Below are 16,891 nucleotides of genomic sequence, written 5' to 3'. Positions count from 1 at the left end.
TCAGCTGAACTCAGCCAATCAGAGTCCATCAGCTGAACTCAGCCAATCAGAGTCCATCAGCTGAACTCAGCATCTCTACAGTGTTTATCTCTACAGTGTTTATCTCTACAGTGTTTATCTCTACTCTACAGTGTTTATCTCTACAGTGTTTATCTCTACAGTGTTTATCTCTACAGTGTTTATCTCTACAGTGTTTATCTCTACAGTGTTTATCTCTATTCTACAGTGTTTATCTCTACAGTGTTTATCTCTACAGTGTTTATCTCTACTCTACAGTGTTTATCTCTATTCTACAGTGTTTATCTCTACAGTGTTTATCTCTATTCTACAGTGTTTATCTCTACTCTACAGTGTTTATCTCTATTCTACAGGTTTTATCTCTACAGTGTTTATCTCTACAGTGTTTATCTCTACTCTACAGTGTTTATCTCTATTCTACAGTGTTTATCTCTACAGTGTTTATCTCTACAGTGTTTATCTCTATTCTACAGTGTTTATCTCTACTCTACAGTGTTTATCTCTATTCTACAGGTTTTATCTCTACAGTGTTTATCTCTACAGTGTTTATCTCTACTCTACAGTGTTTATCTCTATTCTACAGGTTTTATCTCTACAGTGTTTATCTCTACAGTGTTTATCTCTATTCTACAGTGTTTATCTCTACAGTGTTTATCTCTACTCTACAGTGTTTATCTCTACAGTGTTTATCTCTACTCTACAGTGTTTATCTCTACAGTGTTTATCTCTACTCTACAGTGTTTATCTCTATTCTACAGTGTTTATCTCTACAGTGTTTATCTCTACTCTACAGTGTTTATCTCTACAGTGTTTATCTCTACAGTGTTTATCTCTACTCTACAGTGTTTATCTCTATTCTACAGGTTTTATCTCTACAGTGTTTATCTCTATTCTACAGTGTTTATCTCTACAGTGTTTATCTCTATTCTACAGTGTTTATCTCTATTCTACAGTGTTTATCTCTACAGTGTTTATCTCTACTCTACAGTGTTTATCTCTATTCTACAGTGTTTATCTCTACAGTGTTTATCTCTACTCTACAGTGTTTATCTCTACAGTGTTTATCTCTACAGTGTTTATCTCTACAGTGTTTATCTCTATTCTACAGTGTTTATCTCTACAGTGTTTATCTCTACTCTACAGTGTTTATCTCTACTCTACAGTGTTTATCTCTACAGTGTTTATCTCTACTCTACAGTGTTTATCTCTATTCTACAGGTTTTATCTCTACAGTGTTTATCTCTACAGTGTTTATCTCTATTCTACAGTGTTTATCTCTACAGTGTTTATCTCTACTCTACAGTGTTTATCTCTACAGTGTTTATCTCTACTCTACAGTGTTTATCTCTATTCTACAGTGTTTATCTCTACAGTGTTTATCTCTACTCTACAGTGTTTATCTCTACAGTGTTTATCTCTACTCTACAGTGTTTATCTCTATTCTACAGGTTTTATCTCTACAGTGTTTATCTCTATTCTACAGTGTTTATCTCTACAGTGTTTATCTCTATTCTACAGTGTTTATCTCTATTCTACAGTGTTTATCTCTACAGTGTTTATCTCTACTCTACAGTGTTTATCTCTATTCTACAGTGTTTATCTCTACAGTGTTTATCTCTACAGTGTTTATCTCTATTCTACAGTGTTTATCTCTACATTGTTTATCTCTATTCTACAGTGTTTATCTCTACAGTGTTTATCTCTACTCTACAGTGTTTATCTCTACTCTACAGTGTTTATCTCTACAGTGTTTATCTCTACTCTACAGTGTTTATCTCTATTCTACAGTGTTTATCTCTACAGTGTTTATCTCTACAGTGTTTATCTCTACTCTACAGTGTTTATCTCTACAGTGTTTATCTCTACAGTGTTTATCTCTATTCTACAGTGTTTATCTCTACAGTGTTTATCTCTATTCTACAGTGTTTATCTCTACAGTGTTTATCTCTACTCTACAGTGTTTATCTCTACAGTGTTTATCTCTATTCTACAGTGTTTATCTCTACAGTGTTTATCTCTACTCTACAGTGTTTATCTCTACTCTACAGTGTTTATCTCTACAGTGTTTATCTCTACAGTGTTTATCTCTACTCTACAGTGTTTATCTCTACTCTACAGTGTTTATCTCTACAGTGTTTATCTCTACAGTGTTTATCTCTACAGTGTTTATCTCTACTCTACAGTGTTTATCTCTACTCTACAGTGTTTATCTCTACAGTGTTTATCTCTACAGTGTTTATCTCTACAGTGTTTATCTCTACAGTGTTTATCTCTATTCTACAGGTTTTATCTCTACAGTGTTTATCTCTACTCTACAGTGTTTATCTCTACTCTACAGTGTTTATCTCTACAGTGTTTATCTCTATTCTACAGTGTTTATCTCTACAGTGTTTATCTCTACTCTACAGGTTTTATCTCTGCAGTGTTTATCTCTACTCTACAGGTTTTATCTCTACTTTACAGTGTTTATCTCTACTCTACAGGTTATATCTCTACTCTACAGTGTTTATCTCTACTCTACAGTGTTTATCTCTACTCTACAGGTTTTATCTCGACAGTGTTTATCTCTACTCTACAGGTTTTATCTCTACTCGACAGTGTTTATCTCTACTCTACAGGTTTTATCTCTACTTTACAGTGTTTATCTCTACTCTACAGGTTCTATCTCTACTCTACAGGTTCTATCTCTACTTTACAGTGTTTATCTCTACTCTACAGGTTCTATCTCTACTTTACAGTGTTTATCTCTACTCTACAGTGTTTATCTCTACTCTACAGGTTTTATCTCGACAGTGTTTATCTCTACTCTACAGGTTTTATCTCTACTCGACAGTGTTTATCTCTACTCTACAGGTTTTATCTCTACTTTACAGTGTTTATCTCTACTCTACAGGTTCTATCTCTACTCTACAGGTTCTATCTCTACTTTACAGTGTTTATCTCTACTCTACAGGTTCTATCTCTACTTTACAGTGTTTATCTCTACTCTACAGGTTTTATCTCTACTCTACAGGTTTCATCTCTACAGTGTTTATCTCTACTCTACAGTGTTTATCTCTACTGTGTTTATCTCTACTCTACAGGTTCTATCTCTACTCTACAGGTTCTATCTCTACTTTACAGTGTTTATCTCTACTCTACAGGTTCTATCTCTACTTTACAGTGTTTATCTCTACTCTACAGGTTTTATCTCTACTCTACAGGTTTCATCTCTACAGTGTTTATCTCTACTCTACAGTGTTTATCTCTACAGTGTTTATCTCTACTCTACAGGTTTTATCTCTACAGGTTTTATCTCTACAGGTTTTATCTATACTCTACAGTGTTTATCTCTACTCTACAGGTTTTTATCTCTACAGGTTTTATCTCTACTCTACAGGTTTTATCTCTACAGGTTTTATCTATACTCTACAGTGTTTATCTCTACTCTACAGGTTCTATCTCTACTCTACAGTGTTTATCTCTACTCTACAGGTTTTATCTCTACAGGTTTTATCTCTACTCTACAGTGTTTATCTCTACTCTACAGGTTCTATCTCTACTCTACAGTGTTTATCTCTACTCTACAGGTTCTATCTCTACTCTACAGGTTCTATCTCTACTCTACAGTGTTTATCTCTACTCTACAGTGTTTATCTCTACTCTACAGGTTTTATCTCTACAGTGTTTATCTCTACTCTACAGGTTCTATCTCTACTCTACAGTGTTTATCTCTACTCTACAGGTTCTATCTCTACTCTACAGGTTCTACTCTACAGGTTCTATCTCTACTCTACAGTGTTTATCTCTACTCTACAGGTTCTATCTCTACTCTACAGTGTTTATCTCTACTCTACAGGTTCTATCTCTACTCTACAGGTTCTACTCTACAGGTTCTATCTCTACTCTACAGTGTTTATCTCTACTCTACAGGTTCTATCTCTACTCTACAGGTTCTATCTCTACTCTACAGGTTCTATCTCTACTCTACAGGTTCTATGTCTACTCTACAGGTTCTATCTCTACTCTACAGGTTCTATCTCTACTTTACAGTAAACGTGACCAGGCCCGAAAACCTTCGACTCTCAAAACAAAAGCTTGAGTGGAACAGAGTGGAACCAACAACCTGATGAACCAGAGTCTGGGGAGGCTCGGGGTCAAAGGTTAGGACGAGGTCACTCTCTCGCTCTTTTTCTGTGTGTGTGTGTGTGTGTGTGTGTGTGTGTGTGTGTGTGTGTGTGTGTGTGTGTGTGTGTGTGTGTGTGTGTGTGTGTAGTGAGGGGTTTCACACAATGAGTTTTCTCTGCAGGATGGACAGCTGAGAGACTGAGGCCCGTTTCCATGACAACGCTTCATGTGACGACACCTAATCTTTCCACGGCAGCAGACACTCTGTCACCATGAAGTTAGTCTGCCGGGCCACAGGGGGGCGCTGGTGCTTGTTTTTGTAATGAAACCTCACAGGCGTGTGTGCAGAGAAGAAATCGCTAAGAACGTGAATAAAATGTAGAGAAGCGACGGTAAAACGTCCCGATGCAGTGGGACGGAACACCGGCGCCGTGGAAACGGACACGAAGTGGAAACTCTGGTTCTGTTGAGTAAACCTCAGTCTGAGGCGAAGTGGAGCGTCGGCTCCGGTCAGGAACCAGTGAAGCGGTTTGAGGCAGCGATACGCTATCAGGTGAAAGACTTCAGAGCCCAACGCTGGAACCCCTCTGCACGACTCTACATTCACAGAGCTACACTGAGCATCTCTTCTTCACTGCACGTCAGTAGGCGGGGCTTATCAGGCAGCCAATCAGCACGCTGTGTTCAGAAAAACAGCGTGACGTGATGGAGGGATGGAGGGATAGAGGGACAGAGGGATAGAGGGATAGAGGGATGGAGTGATAGAGGGATAGAGGGATGGAGGGATGGAGTGATAGAGGGATAGAGGGATGGAGTGATAGAGGGATAGAGGGATAGAGGGATGGAGGGATGGAGTGATAGAGGGATGGAGGGATGGAGTGATGGAGGGATAGAGGGATAGAGGGATAGAGGGATAGAGGGATGGAGTGATAGAGGGATAGAGGGATAGAGGGATGGAGGGATGGAGTGATAAAGGGATGGAGGGATGGAGTGATGAGGGATAGAGGGATAGAGGGATAGAGGGATAGAGGGATGGAGTGATAGAGGGATAGAGGGATGGAGTGATAGAGGGATAGAGGGATAGAGGGATGGAGTGATGGAAGGATGGAGTGATAGAGGGATAGAGGGATGGAGTGATGGAGTGATAGAGGGATGGAGGGATGGAGTGATGGAGGGATAGAGGGATAGAGGGATAGAGGGATGGAGGGATAGAGGGATGGAGGGATTGAGTGATAGAGGGATAGAGGGATGGAGTGATGGAAGGATGGAGTGATAGAGGGATAGAGGGATGGAGGGATGGAGGGATGGAGTGATGGAGGGATAGAGGGATAGAGGGATAGAGGGATGGAGTGATAGAGGGATAGAGGGATGGAGTGATAGAGGGATAGAGGGATAGAGTGATGGAGGGATTGAGTGATAGAGGGATAGAGGGATAGAGGGATGGAGTGATGGAAGGATGGAGTGATAGAGGGATGGAGTGATAGAGGGATAGAGGGATGGAGTGATAGAGGGATGGAGGGATGGAGTGATAGAGGGATGGAGTGATGGAGGGATAGAGGGATGGAGGGATAGAGGGATTGAGTGATAGAGGGATGGAGTGATAGAGGGATGGAGGGATAGAGGGATAGAGGGATGGAGTGATAGAGGGATGGAAGGATGGAGTGATGGAGGGATAGAGGGATGGAGGGATAGAGGGATTGAGGGATAGAGGGATGGAGTGATGGAGGGATGGAGTGATAGAGGGATGGAGGGATGGAGTGATGGAGGGATAGAGGGATGGAGGGATAGAGGGATTGAGGGATAGAGGGATGGAGGGATAGAGGGATTGAGTGATAGAGGGATGGAGTGATAGAGGGATGGAGGGATGGAGTGATAGAGGGATGGAGGGATAGAGGGATAGAGGGATGGAGGGATAGAGGGATGGAGGGATAGAGGGATAGAGGGATGGAGGGATAGAGGGATGGAGGGATTGAGTGATAGAGGGATGGAGTGATGGAAGGATGGAGTGACAGAGGGATAGAGGGATGGAGTGATAGAGGGATAGAGGGATGGAGGGATTGAGTGATAGAGGGATAGAGGGATGGAGTGATGGAGTGACAGAGGGATGGAGTGATGGAGTGACAGAGGGATAGAGGGATGGAGTGATAGAGGGATGGAGGGATGGAGTGATAGAGGGATGGAGTGATAGAGGGATGGAGGGATGGAGGGATAGAGGGATGAGTGATAGAGGGATGGAAGGATGGAGTGATGGAGGGATAGAGGGATGGAGGGATAGAGGGATTGAGGGATAGAGGGATGGAGTGATGGAGGGATGGAGTGATAGAGGGATGGAGGGATGGAGTGATGGAGGGATAGAGGGATGGAGGGATAGAGGGATTGAGGGATAGAGGGATGGAGGGATAGAGGGATTGAGTGATAGAGGGATAGAGGGATGGAGTGATAGAGGGATGGAGGGATGGAGTGATAGAGGGATGGAGGGATAGAGGGATAGAGGGATGGAGGGATAGAGGGATGGAGGGATAGAGGGATAGAGGGATGGAGGGATAGAGGGATGGAGGGATTGAGTGATAGAGGGATAGAGGGATGGAGTGATGGAAGGATGGAGTGACAGAGGGATAGAGGGATGGAGTGATAGAGGGATAGAGGGATGGAGTGATAGAGGGATGGAGGGATAGGGGATGGAGTGAGAGAGGGATGAGGGATGGCCACTAGACCATCAGTAGACCATCAGTAGATTACCAGAAGATCACTAGTAGACTACCAGTAGACCACCAGTGGACCATCAGACCACCAGTAGACCACCAGTAGACCACCAGTAGACCATCAGACTACCATCAGATCACCAGCAGACCACCAGCAGACCACCCGTAGACCACCAGTAGACCACCAGTAGACCACCAGCAGACCACCCGTAGACCACCAGTAGACCACCAGTAGACCACCCGTAGACCACCAGTAGACCACCAGCAGACCACCAGCAGACCACCAGTAGACCACCAGCAGACCACCAGTAGACCACCAGTAGACCACCAGTAGACCATCAGACTACCATCAGACCACCAGTAGACCACCAGCAGACCACCAGTAGACCACCCGTAGACCACCAGCAGACCACCCGTAGACCACCAGCAGACCACCAGTAGACCACCAGTAGACCATCAGTAGACCACCCGTAGACCACCAGCAGACCACCAGTAGACCACCAGTAGACCATCAGTAGACCACCCGTAGACCACCAGCAGACCACCAGTAGACCACCAGTAGACCACCAGTAGACCACCCGTAGACCACCAGCAGACCACCAGTAGACCACCAGTAGACCACCAGTAGACCACCCGTAGACCACCAGCAGACCACCCGTAGACCACCAGTAGACCACCAGTAGACCACCCGTAGACCACCAGCAGACCACCCGTAGACCACCAGTAGACCACCAGTAGACCATCAGACTACCATCAGACCACCAGTAGACCACCAGTAGACCACCCGTAGACCACCCGTAGACCACCAGTAGACCATCAGACTACCATCAGACCACCAGTAGACCACCAGCAGACCACCAGTAGACCACCCGTAGACCACCAGCAGACCACCCGTAGACCACCAGCAGACCACCAGTAGACCACCAGTAGACCATCAGTAGACCACCCGTAGACCACCAGCAGACCACCAGTAGACCACCAGTAGACCACCAGTAGACCATCAGACTACCATCAGACCACCAGTAGACCACCAGTAGACCACCCGTAGACCACCCGTAGACCACCAGCAGACCACCAGTAGACCACCAGTAGACCATCAGTAGACCACCCGTAGACCACCAGCAGACCACCAGTAGACCACCAGTAGACCACCAGTAGACCACCCGTAGACCACCAGCAGACCACCCGTAGACCACCAGTAGACCACCAGTAGACCACCAGTAGACCATCAGACTACCATCAGACCACCAGTAGACCACCAGTAGACCACCCGTAGACCACCCGTAGACCACCAGTAGACCACCCGTAGACCCCCCGTAGACCTCGGAGGCCATCTTGAATGCTCTCACCCCAACACGATGAGTTCTCCGTACTTGACGGGCTCCTTGTCCTCAGAAAAGCCTCCGTCGTGTGGCTGGGAGCTGGAGCCCAGGGGGGGAGGGGGCTGGCTCTTGTTGCAGGACGGGCGCAGCTCCAGAGATGGGGGGGGACACAGCGCCTCTGAGCTGCCCTCCAAAACCATGCCCACCGGCCACAGCTGGGGCTCGCTGCTGGGGGATGGGGGGACAGATGGGGGGGTGGGGAGGGGGGTGGGGAGGAGGGTGGGGGGGTGGGGGGGAAGAATCATTACATCCAGGGTCAAATTGAAACACGTAACACTGTGACATTAACATCAATATAAAGAACGTTTTAGGAATCTCTGTCCTCTGGAGGGTAAAGGGTTAACTCCTAACTCCTACGACTGACTCCTAGCTCCTACGATTGACTCCTAACTCCTACGACTGACTCCTAGCTCCTACGATTGACTCCTAACTCCTACGACTGACTCCTAACTCCTACGACTGACTCCTAACTTCTACGATTGACTCCTAACTCCTGAGATTGACTCCTAACTCCTACGATTGACTCCTAACTCCTGAGATTGACTCCTAACTCCTACGATTGACTCCTAACTCCCGAGATTGACTCCTAACTCCTGAGATTGACTCCTAACTCCTACGATTTACTCCTAACTCCTGAGATTGACTCCTAACTTTTACGATTAACTCCTAACTCCTGAGAATGACTCCTAACTCCTGAGATTGACTCCTAACTCCTACGACTGACTCCTAACTCCTACGACTGACTCCTAACTCCTACGACTGACTCCTAGCTCCCACGACTGACTCCTAGCTCCTACGATTGACTCCTAACTCCTACGACTGACTCCTATCTCCTACGACTGACTCCTATCTCCTACGACTGACTCCTAACTCCTACGACTGACTCCTAACTCCTGAGATTGACTCCTAACTCCTACGACTGACTCCTAACTCCTACGACTGACTCCTAACTCCTACGATTGACTCCTAACTCCTACGACTGACTCCTATCTCCTACGACTGACTCCTATCTCCTACGACTGACTCCTAACTCCTACGACTGACTCCTAACTCCTACGACTGACTCCTAACTCCTACGATTGACTCCTAACTCCTACGACTGACTCCTAGCTCCTACGATTGACTCCTAACTCCTACGATTGACTCCTAACTCCTACGACTGACTCCTAACTCCTACGACTGACTCCTAGCTCCTACGATTGACTCCTAACTCCTACGACTGACTCCTAACTCCTACGACTGACTCCTAACTTCTACGATTGACTCCTAACTCCTGAGATTGACTCCTAACTCCTACGATTGACTCCTAACTCCCGAGATTGACTCCTAACTCCTGAGATTGACTCCTAACTCCTACGATTTACTCCTAACTCCTGAGATTGACTCCTAACTTTTACGATTGACTCCTAACTCCTATGATTGACTCCTAAGTCCTATGATTGACTCCTAACTCCTACGATTGATTCCTAACTCCTGAGATTGACCCCTAACTCCTGAGATTGACTCCTAACTCCTGAGATTGACTCCTAACTCCTACGATTGACTCCTAACTCCTGAGATTGACTCCTAACTCCTACGATTGACTCCTAACTCCCGAGATTGACTCCTAACTCCTGAGATTGACTCCTAACTCCTACGATTTACTCCTAACTCCTGAGATTGACTCCTAACTTTTACGATTGACTCCTAACTCCTGAGATTGACTACTAACTCCTACGATTTACTCCTAACTCCTACGATTGACACCTAACTCCTACGATTGACTCCTAACTCCTACGATTGACTCCTAATTCCTATGATTGACTCCTAACTCCTACGATTGATTCCTAACTCCTGAGATTGACCCCTAACTCCTGAGATTGACTCCTAACTCCTACGATTGACTCCTAATTCCTATGATTGACTCCTAACTCCTACGATTGACTCCTAACTCCTGAGATTGACTCCTAACTCCTACGATTGACTACTAACTCCTACGATTGACTCCTAACTCCCGAGATTGACTCCTAACTCCTGAGATTGACTCCTAACTCCTACGATTTACTCCTAACTCCTACGATTGACTCCTAACTCCTACGATTGACTCCTAACTCCTACGATTGACTCCTAATTCCTATGATTGACTCATAACTCCTACGATTGACTCCTAACTCCTACGATTGACTTCTAACTCCTGAGATTGACTCCTAACTCCTACGATTGACTCCTAACTCCTGAGATTGACTCCTAACTCCTACGATTGACTCCTAACTCCCGAGATTGACTCCTAACTCCTGAGATTGACTCCTAACTCCTACGATTGACTCCTAACTCCTGAGATTGACTCCTAACTCCTGAGATTGACTCCTAACTTCTACGATTACTTTACTTTCTAACTTCTATGATCACCTTCTTCTACGATTAACTTCTACGATTGACTTCTAACTTCTATGATTAACTTCTGTGATTACCTTCTAACTTTACGATTGACTTCTAACTTCTGTGATTACCTTCTAACTTCTGTGATTACCTTCTAACTTCTATGATTAACTTCTGTGATTAACTTCTAACTTTACGATTGACTTCTAACTTCTATGATTACCTTCTAACTTCTGTGATTACCTTCTAACTTTATGATTGACTTCTAACTTCTGTGATTAACTTCTGTGATTACCTTCTAACTTTACGATTGACTTCTAACTTCTATGATTACCTTCTAACTTCTGTGATTACCTTCTAACTTTCTAACTTCTGTGATTACCTTCTAACTTTCTAACTTCTGTGATTACCTTCTAACTTCTGTGATTACCTTCTAACTTCTGTGATTACCTTCTAACTTCTGTGATTACCTTCTAACTTTACGATTGACTTCTAACTTCTATGATTACCTTCTAACTTCTGTGATTACCTTCTAACCTTCTAACTTCTGTGATTACCTTCTAACTTCTGTGATTACCTTCTAACTTCTGTGATTACCTTCTAACTTCTGTGATTACCTTCTAACTTCTGTGATTACCGTACTTCCAGACTACAAGTCACTTCAGACTGTCGGTCGAATCGATCAAAAAATTCACCATGAAGAGAAAAACACTCAAGTGGGATTTCAATGGAAATGTATTTTACAATCTGTTAATCAGCCACACAAAGCACTTCCTGTGAGGTTTACCACTTCCTGTGAGGTTTACCACTTCCTGTGAGGTTTACCACTTCCTGTGAGGTTTACCACTTCCTGTGCAGGAGGTTTACCACTTCCTGTGCAGGAGGTTTACCACTTCCTGTGAGGTTTACCACTTCCTGTGAGGTTTACCACTTCCTGTGCAGGAGGTTTACCACTTCCTGTGAGGTTTACCACTTCCTGTGCAGGAGGTATACCACTTCCTGTGAGGTTTACCACTTCCTGTGCAGGAGGTTTACCACTTCCTGTGAGGTTTACCACTTCCTGTGAGGTTTACCACTTCCTGTGCGGGAGGTTTACCACTTCCTGTGAGGTTTACCACTTCCTGTCAGGTTTACCACTTCCTGTGAGGTTTACCACTTCCTGTGCAGGAGGTTTACCACTTCCTGTCAGGTTTATCACTTCCTGTGCGGGAGGTTTACCACTTCCTGTGCAGGAGGTTTACCACTTCCTGTGAGGTTTACCACTTCCTGTGCAGGAGGTTTACCACTTCCTGTGAGATTTATCACTTCCTGTGCGGGAGGTTTACCACTTCCTGTGCAGGAGGTTTACCACTTCCTGTGAGGTTTACCACTTCCTGTGTGGGAGGTTTACCACTTCCTGTGAGGTTTACCACTTCCTGTGCGGGAGGTTTACCACTTCCTGTGCAGGAGGTTTACCACTTCCTGTGAGATTTATCACTTCCTGTGCGGGAGGTTTACCACTTCCTGTGCAGGAGGTTTACCACTTCCTGTGAGGTTTACCACTTCCTGTGTGGGAGGTTTACCACTTCCTGTGAGGTTTACCACTTCCTGTGCGGGAGGTTTACCACTGAGCAAGCAACATCCATAGACGTCCAAGACACTTCGTCTGTCCAGGCCGTAATCTGGACGTCTATTTGACGCCAGAACTAGTTGACAAATGACACATAAAAGTAAGATGCTGGACATCTAAGACAGCCAGAATCAGATGAAAGGTCACAAGCTGTCTGTTCGGTCCAACTACCTGTAGGATTATTAACTAGTCATTAAAATAATGTGTGATGTAATAAGCCATTGGCACAGTGGTTACAGACAGAAGGTCGTGGGTTCAAATCCAGCAGGAGTTGTTTGTGGACTTAACTTGTGTGTTAATTAACTTCACTTCCTGTGAAGGAGGTTCATCACTTCCTGTGTGGGAGGTTTATCACTTCCTGTTAAGGAGGTTTATCACTTCCTGTGAAGGAGGTTTATCACTTCCTGTGAAGGAGGTTTATCACTTCCTGTTAAGGAGGTTTATCACTTCCTGTGAAGGAGGTTTATCACTTCCTGTTAAGGAGGCTTATCACTTCCTGTGTGGGAGGTTTATCACTTCCTGTGCAGGAGGTTTATCACTTCCTGTTAAGGAGGTTTATCACTTCCTGTGAAGGAGGTTTATCACTTCCTGTGAAGGAGGTTTATCACTTCCTGTGCAGGAGGTTTATCACTTCCTGTTAAGGAGGCTTATCACTTCCTGTTAAGGAGGTTTATCACTTCCTGTTAAGGAGGCTTATCACTTCCTGTGTGGGAGGTTTATCACTTCCTGTGAAGGAGGTTTATCACTTCCTGTGAAGGAGGTTTATCACTTCCTGTGTGGGAGGTTTATCACTTCCTGTTAAGGAGGCTTATCACTTCCTGTTAAGGAGGTTTATCACTTCCTGTTAAGGAGGCTTATCACTTCCTGTGTGGGAGGTTTATCACTTCCTGTGAAGGAGGTTTATCACTTCCTGTTAAGGAGGCTTATCACTTCCTGTGTGGGAGGTTTATCACTTCCTGTGAAGGAGGTTTATCACTTCCTGTGAAGGAGGTTTATCACTTCCTGTGCGGGAGGTTTATCACTTCCTGTGCAGGAGGTTTATCACTTCCTGTGCAGGAGGTTTACCACTTCCTGTGCAGGAGGTTTATCACTTCCTGTGCGGGAGGTTTATCACTTCCTGTGCGGGAGGTTTATCACTTCCTGTGCAGGAGGTTTATCACTTCCTGTTAAGGAGGTTTATCACTTCCTGTGCAGGAGGTTTATCACTTCCTGTGCAGGAGGTTTATCACTTCCTGTGCGGGAGGTTTATCACTTCCTGTGCGGGAGGTTTATCACTTCCTGTGCAGGAGGTTTACCACTTCCTGTGCAGGAGGGTGTTTCTACCTCCACAGCGTCCAGCGTTTCCGGCGGCGGCAGCAGGACGGCTATGAGGGAGGAGTGGGATCAGTGGTCGCTGGTCGTGAGGCATTCAGGTTCTTTGTGTTTTCAGCTCCGTCCTTGTGTCGGCACACATTCTTAAAGCCTATTATTAATCAGCAGTGGGCGGGACCACCTACACCAAAGAAAGTGAGCGGTGCGAACAAGCATGACAAAGCTTTGTTCTCCCTTTGAGCAGATTAGATCATCGTCCTGCGAGCGAGGACGGAAGAACCGTCCAGAACTCCGGCCCCAGTTTGGCTGGTTTCCTCCTGCTTCCTGTGGGACGAGCAGCTCGTCCAACTCCACAGTCCTCATCAGTCCTCATCAGCCCTCATCAGTCCTCATCAGTCCTCATCAGTCCTCATCAGCCCTCATCAGCCCTCATCAGTCCTCATCAGTCCTCATCAGCCCTCATCAGTCCTCATCAGCCCTGATCAGTCCTCATCAGTCCTCATCAGCCCTCATCAGTCCTCATCAGCCCTCATCAGTCCTGATCAGCCCTGATCAGCCCTCATCAGTCCTCATCAGCCCTCATCAGCCCTGATCAGCCCTCATCAGCCCTCATCAGCCCTCATCAGTCCTCATCAGTCCTCATCAGCCCTGATCAGCCCTCATCAGTCCTCATCGGCCCTCATCAGTCCTCATCAGCCCTCATCAGTCCTCATCAGTCCTCATCGGCCCTGATCAGCCCTCATCAGTCCTCATCAGCCCTCATCAGTCCTCATCAGCCCTCATCAGTCCTCATCAGTCCTCATCAGCCCTCATCAGTCCTCATCAGTCCTCATCAGTCCTGATGAGCCCGATGAGGAGAATCTATCCTCATAACCAGATGAAGGACGGCAGCAGGCGGCAGACGCTTCATTAGCCAGCTCTCTGTGGCCGGCTGGAGACCAGGGGAGGAGACCAGAGGAGGAGACCAGGGGAGGAGACCAGGGGAGGAGACCAGAGGAGGAGACCAGGGGAGGAGACCAGGGGAGGAGACCAGAGGAGGAGACCAGGGGAGGAGACCAGGGGAGGAGACCAGGGGAGGAGACCAGAGGAGGAGACCAGGAACAGAGACCCGGGGAGGAGACCAGGGGAGGAGAGCAGGGGAGGAGACCAGGGGAGGAGACCAGGGGAGGAGAGCAGGGGAGGAGAGCAGGGGAGGAGACCAGGGGAGGAGACCAGGGGAGGAGACCAGGAACAGAGACCAGGAACAGAGACCAAGGGAGGAGACTAGGGGGGCGACCAGGAACAGAGACCAGGGGAGGAGACCAGGAACAGAGACCAGGGGAGGAGACCAGGAACAGAGACCAGGAACAGAGACCAAGGGAGGAGACTAGGGGGGCGACCAGGAACAGAGACCAGGGGAGGAGACCAGGAACAGAAACCAGGAACAGAGACCAAGGGAGGAGACTAGGGGGGCGACCAGGAACAGAGACCAGGGGAGGAGACCAGGAACAGAGACCAGGGGAGGAGACCAGGAACAGAGACCAGGAACACTTCCTTCAAGGCTGCAGGGTTTGAAATCTCATCATCTTAAGATGCAGTCTGACCAAAACCTCTTAGAGCGTCTTTCCCCAAAACACCAACATCTTATTCTCCGTCAGGTTGAAGGTGGTGTTCGAGACCAAGTGGAGCTCATCGTTTAAAGTCCAACATGTGGCCCGAAGCCAGCAGAGGCAGCAGGTCAGGAGGATGAAGACACGATTCCCTCCAGGACGCTGCTGAAGCGGCGCTCGCCACTCTACCAAAGCATTAACGCCACAAAACAGACGCCGTCTCCATTTCACCTGCTGAAACACCTCAACTCCTCCAGAGCGGACCAGAAAGAATCCAGAGTCCAGAGCTTCTTCCCTCACCCCAGGGACAGAGCATCTGGACCCTCTGCAGAGTCCAGAGCTTCTTCCCTCACCCCCGGGACAGAGCATCTGGACCCTCTGCAGAGTCCAGAGCTTCTTCCCTCACCCCCGGGACAGAGCATCTGGACCCTCTGCAGAGTCCAGAGCTTCTTCCCTCACCCCAGGGACAGAGCATCTGGACCCTCTGCAGAGTCCAGAGCTTCTTCCCTCACCCCCGGGACAGAGCATCTGGACCCTCTGCAGAGTCCAGAGCTTCTTCCCTCACCCCAGGGACAGAGCATCTGGACCCTCTGCAGAGTCCAGAGCTTCTTCCCTCACCCCCGGGACAGAGCATCTGGACCCTCTGCAGAGTCCAGAGCTTCTTCCCTCACCCCCGGGACAGAGCATCTGGACCCTCTGCAGAGTCCAGAGCTTCTTCCCTCACCCCCGGGACAGAGCATCTGGACCCTCTGCAGAGTCCCTTCCTACAAACTGCTCACATCCACCATGAGCACCTTGATTCATTTATTAGCTTCGCCAATGAAGTTTATTTATCTGTTAGTTTGTATGCATGCATTACACCATCTCCTTTCCTAACTCCTTTCCTAACTCCTTTACTAACTCCTTTCCTAACTCCTTTAGGAAGCCTCCTAACTCCTTTCACTAACTCCTTTAGGAAGCCTCCTAACACCTTTCCTAACTCCTTTAGGAAGCCTCCTGACACCTTCACTAACTCCTTTAGGAAGCCTCCTAACACCTTTCACTAACTCCTTTAGGAAGCCTTCTAACTCCTTTCACTAACTCCTTTAGGAAGCCTCCTAACTCCTTTCACTAACTCCTTTAGGAAGCCTCCTAACACCTTTCACTAACTCCTTTAGGAAGCCTCCTGACACCTTTCACTACTCCTTTAGGAAGCCTCCTAACACCTTTCACTAACTCCTTTAGGAAGCCTCCTAACACCTTTCCTTAACTCCTTTAGGAAGCCTCCTAACTCCTTTCCTTAACTCCTTTAGGAAGCCTCCTAACACCTTTCCTTAACTCCTTTAGGAAGCCTCCTAACTCCTTTCCTTAACTCCTTTAGGAAGCCTCCTAACTCCTTTCCTAACTCCTTTAGGAAGCCTCCTAACACCTTTCCTAACTCCTTTAGGAAGTCTCCTGACACCTTCACTAACTCCTTTAGGAAGCCTCCTAACACCTTTCACTAACTCCTTTAGGAAGCCTCCTAACACCTTTCCTTAACTCCTTTAGGAAGCCTCCTGACACCTTTCCTAACTCCTTTAGGAAGCCTCCTAACACCTTTCCTTAACTCCTTTAGAAGCCTCCTAACACCTTTCCTAACTCCTTTAGGAAGCCTCCTGACACCTTTCCTAACTCCTTTAGGAAGCCTCCTAACACCTTTCCTTAACTCCTTTAGGAAGCCTCCTAACACCTTTCCTAACTCCTTTAGGAAGCCTCCTGACACCTTCACTAACTCCTTTAGGAAGCCTCCTAACACCTTTACTAACTCCTTTAGGACGCCTCCTAACACCTTTACTA

General features: G+C 46.5%; 1 protein-coding gene across 1 annotated transcript in view; it reads right to left on the bottom strand.

Annotated features, from left to right (window-relative positions):
* Positions 1 to 8,373, bottom strand: part of peli3 (pellino E3 ubiquitin protein ligase family member 3) — a gene marked incomplete at its 3' end in the record, with an annotated part of 13,336 nt that extends 4,963 nt beyond the window's left edge. Inside the window, exon 1 of the mRNA XM_080493746.1 lies at positions 8,177 to 8,373. Coding sequence (XP_080349872.1) covers positions 8,177 to 8,349 — 173 coding nt within the window. The 5' untranslated portion in view covers positions 8,350 to 8,373. The remainder of the gene's footprint in view (positions 1 to 8,176) is intronic.
* Positions 8,374 to 16,891: the final 8,518 nt, after the last annotated feature.

Source organism: Lipophrys pholis (assembly GCF_963383615.2).
Source record: "Lipophrys pholis genome assembly, contig: SCAFFOLD_97, whole genome shotgun sequence".
Lineage (NCBI taxonomy): Eukaryota > Metazoa > Chordata > Actinopteri > Blenniiformes > Blenniidae > Lipophrys > Lipophrys pholis.
Note: the sequence above shows the minus strand (reverse complement) of the source record. Positions and strands in the feature narration are given on the sequence as shown.